Source organism: Benincasa hispida, chromosome 9 (assembly GCF_027475165.1).
Source record: "Benincasa hispida cultivar pf3 chromosome 9, pf3_genome.v1.1, whole genome shotgun sequence".
In the NCBI taxonomy this organism is placed as follows: domain Eukaryota; kingdom Viridiplantae; phylum Streptophyta; class Magnoliopsida; order Cucurbitales; family Cucurbitaceae; genus Benincasa; species Benincasa hispida.
The window spans coordinates 20,229,586-20,242,789 of NC_143486.1; the positions used below are offsets into that span (position 1 = coordinate 20,229,586).

At 28.9% G+C, this 13,204-nt stretch overlaps 1 protein-coding gene and 1 non-coding gene across 2 annotated transcripts; both read left to right on the top strand.

The window, feature by feature from the left end:
* Window positions 1-2,868: 2,868 nt before the first annotated feature.
* On the top strand, window positions 2,869-2,957 carry TRNAY-GUA (transfer RNA tyrosine (anticodon GUA)). Its single transcript is given in 2 exon segments — window positions 2,869-2,905; window positions 2,922-2,957. It is a non-coding gene; the product is annotated as a tRNA-Tyr (tRNA).
* A 2,466-nt stretch (window positions 2,958-5,423) lies between these two features.
* Window positions 5,424-12,920, top strand: LOC120085116 (pectinesterase-like). The gene is made up of 3 exons (XM_039040976.2): window positions 5,424-6,312; window positions 8,294-8,454; window positions 12,014-12,920. Exons 1-3 carry the CDS (start codon window positions 5,501-5,503, stop codon window positions 12,706-12,708), a joined length of 1,668 nt encoding a protein of 555 aa, XP_038896904.1. The 5' UTR covers window positions 5,424-5,500; the 3' UTR covers window positions 12,709-12,920.
* The last annotated feature ends 284 nt before the right edge of the window (window positions 12,921-13,204 follow it).

Sequence of the window (13,204 nt, forward strand, 5' to 3'; positions counted from 1 at the left end):
TGTATGGAAGAGCTCAATACTTGATCGAGCTACTGCTGTTTGTTTCTTTGAAAACCAGGAGACAAGATTTCCACCAACAAAGACACAATACACAGCTAATGACTTTCGGTCATTAATGTTTGCCGCCTAATCTGCATCTGAATAGGCTGAAACTTCAAGTGAGGGGCTTGGTTGAAACAGTACTCCATAGTTCTTGGTACCACTGATGTACCGAAGAACTCTTTTTGTTGCTTGCCAATGAGCATCTATAGGAGCGTTGAGAAATTGGCTAAGATGATTCACCATATATGTGATGTTCGGACGAATGTGAGTTAGATGTTGAAGTGCTCCGATTATACTTCTATGTAAGAATGGATCAGTTTGAGGAACTCCATCAGTAATAGACAAGTGTTTGCCTAAGTAGCTAGGTGAGGTTGCAGGTTTCAGATCTGAAAAACCAATCCTTTGTAATAGATCATCAACATACTTTGACTTATTCGATATAAAGCCATCATCCAAATACTGAACTTGAATACCTAAGAAGTAATTCAACTTGCCTAGGTCTTGAGAGCAAATATGCTATCCAAAGTGGCTACTAAACGAGAGATCAAGTTGTTGTTGTTGCCTTTTACTATTACATACTTCGACTTTTCGAGGACAGCAGCTCAGACTGCATATCTAGTCAGGAGATCTCAGGTTTGCTTTAGATAACAACCACCACAGGATTATACTCCTCATCTAGCCAAAGCGTACCTAAGACACTAGGTTACGTGTAAACATTGGGCTGCCAGCTTGAGCCAGGTTATCAGAGTGAAGCTTCATAAGTTTCAAATATTCAGACATTGACATGTTACCTTTACGAGTTTGTTGGAAAACTTGGCGAAGATAAACTTCTTCTGCCCTTGACTAATCTCCAAACAGTGAATGAATGGCATCCCATAGACTCTTAGCACTTTCGTACCCCATTAGCTGTACAGCAACTTCAAGAGTCATGGAGTTGTATAACCACCCTAACAATAGTTGGTCTGCTGTAACTCAAGCTTCATGCAGTGGGTTCAGGGACTTCACGCTGGTGGAGCTCAAAGCTCCTTCTGAAGCTTGAGAATCTACTTCACCAGGTTCAGCAGCTGATGAAGTAGCAATAATGAACATAGGAGGGCATACCTTAGTTCTGGACAGATGACCTTCAAGTCTGTATCCTTTTAGGATTGGAAGAGCTAACGTCTTTTATAGCATAAAGTTTCTTCTCTCTAACTTGATGCTAGCTATTTGATTTAGCAGTTGATTAAGAGGATGTGTGCCGAACTTCGAAGATTTAGTAGTCGCGTTGGATCCTGTGACACTGGCGTTTGCCATAGATGCTCTGATACCAAGTTAGAAAATAAAATGGATGGGATTGGTATCATTTACCTCTTTGTTGTGCACGATAAAGTCAGGGAGCTAAATGATGGAAAGTATATCTTATCATTTACCTCATCAGTCTACACGATGGAGCCTCGAAACTAAACGATAGTGAAATGATTGATCGTTTACCTCTTCGTTGTGCACGACAGAATTCGGGAGCTACGTGATAGAGACTATCGTTTACCTCTTTGTTATACACGATGGATGCTCAGCGTTAAACGATGAATGGAATATTGAATCGTTTAGCTATTCGTTGTACAAGATTGGACTAAAATACTAAACAATAGACAGAGAACTTTTTCACTTGCCTCTTCGTATTCTTTTCTTGCATTGGAAAGGGGCAACCTGCCCAATTTATACACTATTCCCTATTTTAGAGATCTAAAGAATTAAAAAATTATATAACGAATAACTAATGAAATGAGGACACATGGTCCAATACATGGAGAAAGAATATTTGTTTGTTATCACTCAATCCTAACAGAAATCTTGAGCATTCAGGGAATAATTCTTCATGACTCATCTCAGTGACATGACATTCTTCAACTGATATATTTTCTTGACTTTTTCTTGGTAGCTGATGTGACATATTCTCTAACAAATTTCCTAGGATTTGAAGCAGAACACATTTAGGTTGTGTTTGAGATTGATTATGAGAGAAATAAAAGAACCTTAATAGTTTTTTTGTATTTGATAAAATAAATTATGATTAAATCTTATAAAAATCAATTCTAAATCACACGTTCATTTCACATCCTTTTTGGAAATCAATTATTATTATTAGCTTTTAGATTCTCTTAAAACTAGTGTAATTCTTAATAAAATTTAATTTTAAATTTTATCATTTAAAATTAAAATTAATTTTTTTTATCTACTTTAAACAATTATTTGATAATTATAAATTAGAAAAATAAAAGAACACAATTATAATTTTGTATTTATTTACCTAACACTTGTAACCAACTTGTGCTAGTATAAAGCTAAAATTTACCAAATATTAATATGGTTAATATTACAGCTAATTTTACAAAAAGAACACAGTTATCCTACAACATTCTCAAACGAAGCCTTAATCCATATATTTTTATACTGGAACATTTTAGTTTTATTATTTGGTCATTTATGCAATAAAAAAAGTATTTTAGACGTTTATTAAAACATCTAATTTATTGTAATCATTCTTCTTGTTAACTCTATCTCAATACAAAAAATGTCTCTCATTTTATCAATATGAAATTCACACCAAACTTTTTGTATAAATGTTTCTAAAAAATTGATATTTTGAATCATGTCATCTTTAGAATTTTTTTTCTTATTTATTATTTTTTAAAGAAATTATTAACAAGAACATCTTTTCTTTCTCATCCTTTTTTTCAATCTGAGAACGACATCCTTAGAAAAAAAAATCATTATTATTAATTAAAAGTGATGGGCTTTTTTAAACAATTACGATTATATAAATAGATTGTAAAGTTTCAAACGTAACCGACCTTAGCTCAGTTGGTAGAGCGGAGGACTGTAGTACGATTTGCAGCTTAATCCTTAGGTCGCTGGTTCGAATCCGGCAGGTCGGAATTTTTATTTTTTTTCATTTCCTTTTTTTTTTCCTTCCCTTTTTTTAATTTATTAAAAATACAATTTTGAATCTGAAGATTTAAAATTTAGTTTCTATATTCTTTCAAAAATAAATTTAGTTTCTATTATGGCCCTAACACTTCTGATTTTTAAATTTTAATTTAACTTTCATTTTATCATATAAGAGGTAAAAAGTGATTTGTTTAATTTTACTCTAATTAGTGTGTAAGGCTCAATTTAATGAATATTTTGTTTTTTGTTTTTTTTTTTTTAAGAAAATTAAGTATATGAACACTACTTTCATCCCCAAACTTTGAACACTACTTTCATTTCCAAATTTCTTCATCTTTTATCTACTTTCACCAATAGTTTAAAAAACGAAGCCAAATTTTGAAAACAAAAAAAGAGTAACTTTCAAAAAGTTGTTTTTATTTTTTAAATTTAAATATGCAAATTAAGAAACGTGGATTTTAATTTTCAAAAAAATAAATAAATGCTTACAAAGTGGGGCCTAAATTTTGAAATTAATTTATAAATGATCTCCAAGTAGAATTGACGATTTATTGTTATAATAGAATGACTAAATTGGTTAAAATGTGTCAAACTAGACTTTGTTAAAATATATGTTTCAAATGAGTTTAAAATTTTGCTCTTTGTTTATTTTCTATATTTAGAGGTTGATTAGAGGGAAATAAAAACTTTCGATCTTCGAGGACCAATTAGCAACAAAATTTAAACTCAAAGACGAGAATATAAACCACTTTAAAAACTAAATAAAAATTAAAATAAGTCATCAATAGAAGAAAATTAATTTTCAAATAGAAACTAAATTTAAATTTCAAGGACAAAAAAAAAATATATTTTACTGTATTATTTTAAAATATCTACACTCCACTCTACTTGAACCTTTTATTGGGAGGAAAAACTATAAACTTGTGAAAATGTATTGATATTATCCTAACTTATAATTTCATTGAAATGCAACTCAAAATTTAGGTAAGTGTTTATGGATCTTGTTCTTTAACTTTACAACTACTTGTAATTTACACCCACTTGATAAGTTTTTGTTCCAATAAACCAAATATTCTTATATGCATTTAATAAATCATAAATAAAAATAAAAATTAACATATCTCTCCAACAAATTTCCTCTCCTAACTTTTTTTTCTCTATACAATATTTATTCTCTCTCTAAAATTTTTAACATTTCATTAATATTTTTTATTTTCTTAAAATTTTCATTTCTACTTCTCTTCTTAGTTATAAGTTTGTACCATACATTTCCAATTTCTTTCTCTATGAATCAAATATTTTTCTCCAATATTTTCTAACTGTTCTGTTTCCTCCAAGTTATTCTTTTTGTCAAATTAACATTTTTATGAAGCTCAACTAATATTCTCTCCACATGTTTTTTCATGTCTCTAGATTTACCATGTTTCACTTTTCTCTCAATATTTGTATGTGTGTCAATTTTATTTACACATGTCTTCGCAATTTTTCATTTGTAAAATATCTCGTGATCAAACATATTTAGACATCGTTCAATAATCATTTCAACTTCAAATTTTTCAAGTGATATTTTTTTTATCATAATTTTTTATTCGTCGTTTTCATTTTTTTAAAGTAAATATTTGAATATTTAGTCAAATTATAAAAACAAAAGTATTTTTTTTTATAAGTTTTTCAAAATCTGGTTTGAAGTTTAAATATGCATGCTCTTAAAATGTTTGCAACCAAATAAAGAAACCAATAGGTTGAAGCAACATTTCTAGACTTAACTAGCTTTTTAAAAAAAGAAGAAAAAAAAATCAAATGGTTGATTTTAGTTTTCCATTTAAAAAAAACAATTATAAAACAAATATGGTCTTAAAAAAAATAGAAAGAAAAACTTGAAATAGATATCAAATAGTGTAAATTTATAAAACCCAAAAAATTATAATAATAAAAAATTACACGTTGAAAAACCAAAATGAGATGTATACCTCTTCACCAAAGCACATAATTTAAAGTTTTTGTCCCAAAATAATATTAGTAATAGAGGGTTTGAGTGAAGTTCGTTAAAATCCGCCACTCAATGTAGAGTCTAAAGCTTTAGATCTTATAAATCGGTTTAATTCTAAGAAGTCTAACTTATTAAACTGGATATTTTTCGATGAAATTATTTTTATTGTATTCTCCGAAAATGTTAGGCAAGTTTGTTTCTCTTGTAGAGAGAATAAAGTTGCGCACTCTAGTAAACTTGGACATCATTTCTTAAAGACTCTTTTTGGAGATAATTTTTTTACTATATCATCTCCATCATTAATGGAGAGTTGCTACCATAGTTTGGGTAGATGTTCTGTATGTCTACAATAATAATAATAAATAAATAAATAATATCAAAATTCAATGATAACACTCAAAAATTAAATTTGATGAAAAGTTGAAAATAGAAAGAAACAGACAAAACAAAAAAGTTTTAAAGTGAGATTATTAGTATGAGCTATCTTCATCCACCCACATCCAACTCTCCTCCTCCATCTTCCCCTCCTCTGTTTCAGTCATGTACGGCCTCAAAAACAGAGCTCAAATCCCTTCAAATCCCACCTCCATTTCCACCATTTCCACCTTCTTCTTCATCTTCTTCTTCTTCTCCTTCAAGCCTATTTCTTCAAATCCCCAAATCCACCAAACCGCTCGATCCCTTTGCAATGGCACTCTGTTCCCACACCTCTGTTTCTCAAAACTCTCCTCTTTTCCCCAATTAGCCTCCCTCTCGCCGGAAAAGCTCGCCGGCAGCGCCATCAACTTTACTACCCGCGAGGTCCTCGGTGCCTACGCCAATTGCACCAAGCTCAAGACTATCCTTTACGGTGGCCTGAATCCCACCGACCGCCGTGCCCTCGACGACTGTCTTGAGCTTCTCGACAGCAGCATTGCCGAGCTCCAAGCTTCGATTTGCGATCTGGCGCCGCCGCAGTCCGCCGCCCGTCATTCCCATGATCTGTTGACATTGATCAGCGCCGCCATGACCAACCACCGGACTTGTGTCGATGGGTTTTATAATAGTTCCGGGACTGTGAGGAGCAGGGTGGAGCTGTATTTGGGGAAAATTGGACAGCATTTAAGTATTGATTTGGCGATGTTGAAGAAAATCCCTGGAGTTAATAGGGCTCCGGCGGCGGGGGAGGTGTTGCCGGAGTATGGGGCGGTGAAAGGTGGGTTTCCGAACTGGGTTTCGGTTAAGGATAGGAGATTGTTGCAGGCGGCGGTGAATGAGACGAAGTTCAATTTGGTGGTGGCGAAGGATGGCTCCGGGAATTTCACCACTGTCGGCGAGGCCGTCGCCGCCGCTCCGAATTCCAGCACCACCAGGTTTTGTGGAACTGAACTCTTGAATTTCTTTTATTAAAAAAAACTATTAAGTGAAGTCACCCTCACCCTAATAGAAACTGAACTCTTGAAAATGTTTTTTAAAAAAAAATGATTAAACCAAATTGCTACAATTTGACTTTATTTCATTTTTTAACCTTTGATTGAGTGAGGTGAAATTTAATTTTTCGTTTAAATAATACTTTCTTCTCTATATACATATATTTGTTTTTTTTTTTTTTTTTCATTTGTATTTTCAACTTTCATACATTTTGATTCTTAAATTTTTAAATATCGACCATTTTGATTCCTTAAAAAAAAATGAATGGATTAAAATAGTCACTTTTTAAAAAAATATGAAGATCAAAATGAAAAAATATATATTTGAAAAGTATAGGGATCAAAATAAACAAAAAGTTATAAATACAATGACCAAAATTAACATTTTGAGGGCACATGAACCAAAATAATATTTAAATCTTAATTTTTATAATAATTTCTTATCCAATTGAAGTAATTAACAAGGGTGTTTCCTTTAAACTATTAATGTTATATTAGTAAAAATAAATAAATAAATAAAGTATATTTTGTAATGTATATCTTGTATTTATTTAAAGGTGCAAAACTACATTTGTATGAATTCTTTTAATAACTTCTTAGTCATATGATTTTGTTTTTAATGAGAAGAACATTTTACTGTCAACCAATTGTTTTGAAAGAGAAATGATTACAGAAAAAAATGACTTTTTTATTAGATTTAAAAAAAAAATTAATGCCATAAAGGTGGAGAAATTCGAATCGGATTATACATATTTTTTTTATGTTATTTTATTTTAGCGTTTAATTATTTTTAAAAAATAGTTATGTTGGTAAGTGTTTGGTCAGTTACAGCCTAGCTCAACTGCTTGTTTAATACGCCTATTCAAACACCATGCTTATATATCTATTTAAATAATAGATGATAGATTTTGTTTTCAAAAAGTTTGCTACTAAAATAAATATTTAGGGAACATGTGGGGCAAGAACTATACTAAGACTATAATAACTAGTTAATACTATTTCAAAACTCCCCATTAGTTACTTTCAAAACTCCTATTTATTACCGTATTTACTATTTGCTACAATTTTTACTATTTTACATTCATCATTTCTTTGTTACAGTGTTTACTATTTCTTTTGCAAATTAAAATAATTTATACCTCAAATATAAATTATTATAACCCAACTATAATAATCTAGCACTATAATAACTTATTCTTTACCTCTAAACATCAATTTAGTAATTTAAATAAAAAAATTAAATTAAATTTATTTATCAGAGTAGTACTTTAATCAATAAAATATTTGAAAGTTTGAAGAAGAAAAGATAGAATATTTTCTTAAAAAAATTTAAAATGAACCATAGCCAACTTTTATACTCTTATCTCTGAAAAAAAAAAAAGAAAGGAAAAAAATAAAGGAAAAAGTAAAGTTAAAAATCACTTTTGATTCTCAAATTTCTATGAAAATTAATTTTGCTTCTAAATCTTAATTTCTAATGATTTAGTTCATACACTCTTAATTATATAATAATATAGTTACACTTTAATGTATAATAATTTATAAATATATATATTTTATAATGTGTAATGATTGAATCTTTCTAAAATTTTTCTTAAGATTTAATAAATTTTCATACCTAAATATATCTTCAATAAACTAATTAGGTACTCAATATCTTTATAAACTACCGAGTCTAAATCATTTGATAATACATATTGATATTTAACAATGCTAGAATTTTTACGACATAGATGAAATTGTTATAAATATGAAATGATATAATCAAGTATAGACATTAAATTATTACAGATGAAAGTTTACGAAATAAATTGTTATTAACCTAAAAATAATCTAAAAGACAAAAATTAATTAAAGATACCAAGATTAGATTTATAATCATAAGATGATGATAAAGAGAAAATGTGAATTTCTTATGGGACAGGTTTGTAATATACATAAAAGCAGGGGCGTATTTTGAGAACGTGGAAATAGAAAGGAGAAAGACAAACTTGATGTTTGTCGGCGACGGGATCGGAAAGACGCTGATAAAGGCGGACCGGAACGTCGTCGACGGCTGGACTACTTTCCGATCAGCCACCGTGGGTAAGTTCTCTTTTTAACTAATTTATTTTAAGCAAAAGAAATTTTTAATAACGATTATTACTAAAATGATGAAACCACCTGATAAAGATCAGATCTTGCCACTGAAATGATTTATTTAAGTTGGTAGTTTAATTGTTATTTAATAGCACAATCTTGGAAAGATTCTATCAGCTGAAGACAATTTTGGATCTGTTTTAATATTTTATATTTAGAAAACATTTCTTTAGAAACCTTCTAATAACGATGCTTGTTAATTAATTGTAATTTTTACATACCTTAATTCACAGGCAATTTTTTAAAGTTCTTTTTTAAAAAAAAAGAAAAAAAAAAGAAAAAGAAAAAGGAGAATATAATCTAATTTGATTTTTTTTAATTGTGTTAATGTTTTTTCACAATTTCTTAACTACAGTTTTCGTCTTTGCATAAGCATTGAATTATTAGACTAACTTCAAAATAATAATAATAATAATAATTACTTTTTTAGTTATGTTTGGTACTAATATGATTTTAGAAAGTAGATAACAAATTAAGAAATTTATTGGTAAAATAGGTATTTATGAACTTAATTTTCAAAAGTTAAAAATTAAAAACTAAGACTCTACCATTTCGTTTTTTGTTTTATGTTTTGGAAAATTAGGCCTATAGACACTATTTTCACTCCAAATTTCTTATTCTTTTATCTATTTTTTACTAATGATTTAAAAAATCAAACCAAATTTTGAAAAACTAAAAAATAGCTTTTGAAAACCTGTTTTTGTTTTTGGAATTTGACTAAAAAATATACAAATAATTATAAGAAATATAAAAAATAGATTTGATTTTCAAAAATAAAAAACATAAAAATAAAATAATAACCAAATGGGTCCTAAATTATTGACAAGCGAGATCTTAGTTTTCAAATTTTTACTTTAATTTTGAAAATATTCTTTAGAAGTATGCAACAGTATAAAGGAATCACCCATAAGTAGAAATAGTGTAAACTTCATTTTCAAAAATAAAAACTTAATAGTTGTTAAAAAGGGTCTATTTTTTTAATCATTGAAGTTTATTTGGTTTTATAAATATAAATAGAAAATAGATAGTAAAATATACAAATTTATGGGTGAAAATATTGTTTATAGTAACTTCTAATTTTGTGTCTAATATTTTTAGGAATTATAAAACTTTTCAAAACATGTCAACAACTTAATCAATAGTTTAACGATTTATTTAACATAAAACTTAAATTTCACTTTTAAAAATCAAGGAACAAAATAAACTAAAATTAAAATTTCAAGAATTAAATTTATAAATATTTATTAATTTTTAGTATTGGAAACTTTGTAAATGTTAAATCAACCCTTCAAAGAAAGTAAAAATAATAAAAATAAATAAATGCAGCCTCCCCTCTCTTTATACATAAAGAAACATTTTAAAAAATCATAATTGAAAAATAAAAGTATCACGTGGCGCAAAATCTCCAACAAATTTTTTCCAAAAAAATAATAATAAATAAATAAAAGGAAAACCTTTCAAGGACGTACATCTCTAGAATATTTATTTCGTAGCAATATTTTTACACATATTTAGAAATATTTTAATAACTGTCTTTATTTCGTAGAATTTATATGACTATTTATTATTTTATAATTAATTTTATATAATTTAAACTTATATAAATATTTCTTTTCATCAATTTTAATTTCTTTTAAAACTAATACAATTTATATTATTTTTACATGTTATTTTTCTCAACAAAATAATATATCATAATTTAATATTTTTTATAAAATAAATACTAATTTAAATTTAAATTTAAATATATTGCTAAAAAATCATAAAAATTATGATATAATTAAAATATATGATATACATGATTGACATTAATAATGCAAATAAAGATATATATATATAAAATAAAACGGAACGACAAAAAAGTAAAATGGATATGCCCTCAACTCGAGAATCTAAAAAATCCAAATTTCACAAGGACATCTAAACTTTTTAGATGTCTTCTGTCTAGACATTCAAAATCTTCAGATGTCGGAGATAATATCAAAACAAATATGATAATCTAGATGTTCACTCCATCAAACCCGGTGTCTCATACCATAGGGATAAGAATAATGGGAAGGCGAGTAGAGTGGGATCCAGAGGGTACAAAAAGGCCTCGAAAATGATCAAACCGCGTGTCGGGTGGATAAGATTAGTAATTACTCGGAGAAAAGGGTCGTTTGCCTTTTCCATTATTTTCTATGTTTTCAACCTCCAAATTTTTCGGAAATATATCTTTCCAAATTCTAATTTCCAACCCTAGGTTTCCAAACAAATTTTGATTTGGGCTAGTTTGGATTCACTTAAAACAAAAATAAATAATTAGTTAATTAAAAATTCATTTTTATAAAAATAGATTAAAATACACTTAAAATTATTTTGAGGCTTTGTTAAATATTCCATTTTTTTCTAAAATAACTTATTTTTTAAACTAAATACTTGAAAATGTATTCTAAACACACTTTTAGTCATTTTATTTTTTAGTAGAAATAAATATAGTAATTATATTCAAAATATTAATAAATATAATACAACTTAAAAAAATTTACAGATATAACAAAATTTAAATTTAGCTTTTGAAGTCTTTCAATAATAGACTATATTACTGTTGGTAGGACTCTATCAGTGATAAAATGTATTACTACGTAGTTAATTATATCTTTAACTAATTTCAATTTGATTTTTAATTTTTATAAAATGTTACATTTTTACTCTTAAATTTTGAGTTTAGTTTTTGTCTGGTCCTTATTTTTCTATTTTGCATGTTTTACCTTCAAGTTTTCACGATGCTTACCTTTGGCATTTGTTATTAACTTTTAGGCAATTAATTTTAAATCGTTATGATGTCAATTTTTTTTTATAAATTTTAATAATGATAGAAAGATAGTGGAAATTAATTTAATTATAGTTAGTCTAATTATTTTAAATTAATTAATAGACATTAACAATAAAGATTAAAGGTGAGTATTTAATTTAGTATAGAAATCAATAATGAAAATATAAATCTTGAAACTTATGGATTAAATAAAAACAAAATTCAAGGATAAAAATTTTAAATTTTGAAACCTATCGACCAAAGGGAAGTTACTCAAAACTCATACCTAAATGAAAGCTAAGAACCCAACATAAACTAAACTAACTTCTTTTAATACATTAATGGCTCATATTTGTGATTACCAAACTTTTAATCTTGTATTTAATAAGTTCTTAAAATTTAAATTATTAAATAGATTTTGTGTAGATTTTCTTTTAAAAAAATTAAGGTTTATTAAAATATCAAACTTATATCGTTGGTTCCGTAAATTTTAAAAACATCGAATAAATCGAAATCAGTTAAAACACAAAATCGAAAATTGTGGTGAGTTCAAGGACATTAAATCTTGTAGCAATAAGTTGGACATGAGCATATTTAAATATATTCACAGTTGTTTGGTATTATAATTTAAAATTAACAAAAGGATATTTAAATTAAAGTTTCAAAATGTATTAATTGATTAGAAATAACGCGAGTTGGTTTATTTTGCAGCGGTGGTTGGCAACGGGTTCATAGCAAAAGGCATAACATTCGAAAACTACGCGGGTCCAAGCAAGCACCAAGCCGTAGCCTTACGAAGCAACTCTGATTTCTCTGCATTTTACCAGTGCAGCTTCGTCGGCTATCAAGACACTCTCTACGTCCACTCCCTCCGTCAATTCTACCGCGACTGCGATATCTACGGTACCATCGACTTCATTTTCGGCAACGCTGCTGTCGTCTTCCAAAATTGCAACCTCTACGCTCGAAAACCCAACTCAAATCAACGCAACATATTCACTGCCCAAGGTCGCGAGGACCCCAACCAAAACACCGGAATCTCAATCCTCAATTGTAAGGTTGAAGCCGCCTCCGACCTAATCCCGGTTCTTTCCTCGTTCAGAACTTACTTGGGCCGGCCTTGGAAGTTGTACTCGAGGACGGTTTTTCTTCGGTCGTTTATCGGGCAGTTGGTCGACCCGGCTGGGTGGCTTGAGTGGAACGGGACGTTCGCATTGGATACTTTGTATTATGGGGAGTATATGAACCGAGGGCCCGGTTCGAATACAACTGGACGAGTTACTTGGCCGGGGTATCGGGTCATTACTAATGCGTCGGAAGCGAGTCAATTTACGGTTGAGGGGTTTATACAGGGCAGCTCATGGCTGAACTCGACCGGGATTCCCTTTTTCTCTGGTTTGGCTTGACCGACAAACCGGAGAGAAGGTTATTCAAGATTTGGGTTCTTTTTTGTTTTTGTATTTTTTGTAAGGACTAAGATGCTTTGATAGTTTGATGTGGAACTAGGGAGAGTACTGGCTAATCCATGGTCCACAAATGGACTGTTATGTGATCATAATGCAATCGCTATTATCCGTTGCCATTTTAATCGAATATTATATATCTAAGTTTGAAGTAATATATAATGTGTTATTTTAGATGATATAACCTGCTTAAATACTTGTAATGATTTCGTTAATATTTATCATGGTTAACTTACTCAAAATTTAAAAAACGACTTTAAAAATTCAGAAAGAAATTTAAATGATGAAAATCATGGTAAAGAAATAGTAAGAAAAAAATGATATTAAAAAAAAAAAAAATCCAAATAACAAGATTTGGATCGAAGCCTTAAAGTGTAATTATCAATACATTTTTATGTGAAACTTCTATCATATTAATTCAAACAAATTCTCCTTCAAC

Excerpts from the sequence above, each read along its gene's own strand:
- LOC120085116 (XM_039040976.2), top strand. The coding sequence starts at position 5,501 with ATGTACGGCCTCAAAAACAGAGCTCAAATCCCTTCAAATCCCACCTCC. Across the intron at positions 6,313-8,293 it reads CCGAATTCCAGCACCACCAG|GTTTGTAATATACATAAAAG; the intron begins GTTTTGTGGAAC and ends CTTATGGGACAG. Across the intron at positions 8,455-12,013 it reads TTTCCGATCAGCCACCGTGG|CGGTGGTTGGCAACGGGTTC; the intron begins GTAAGTTCTCTT and ends TTTATTTTGCAG.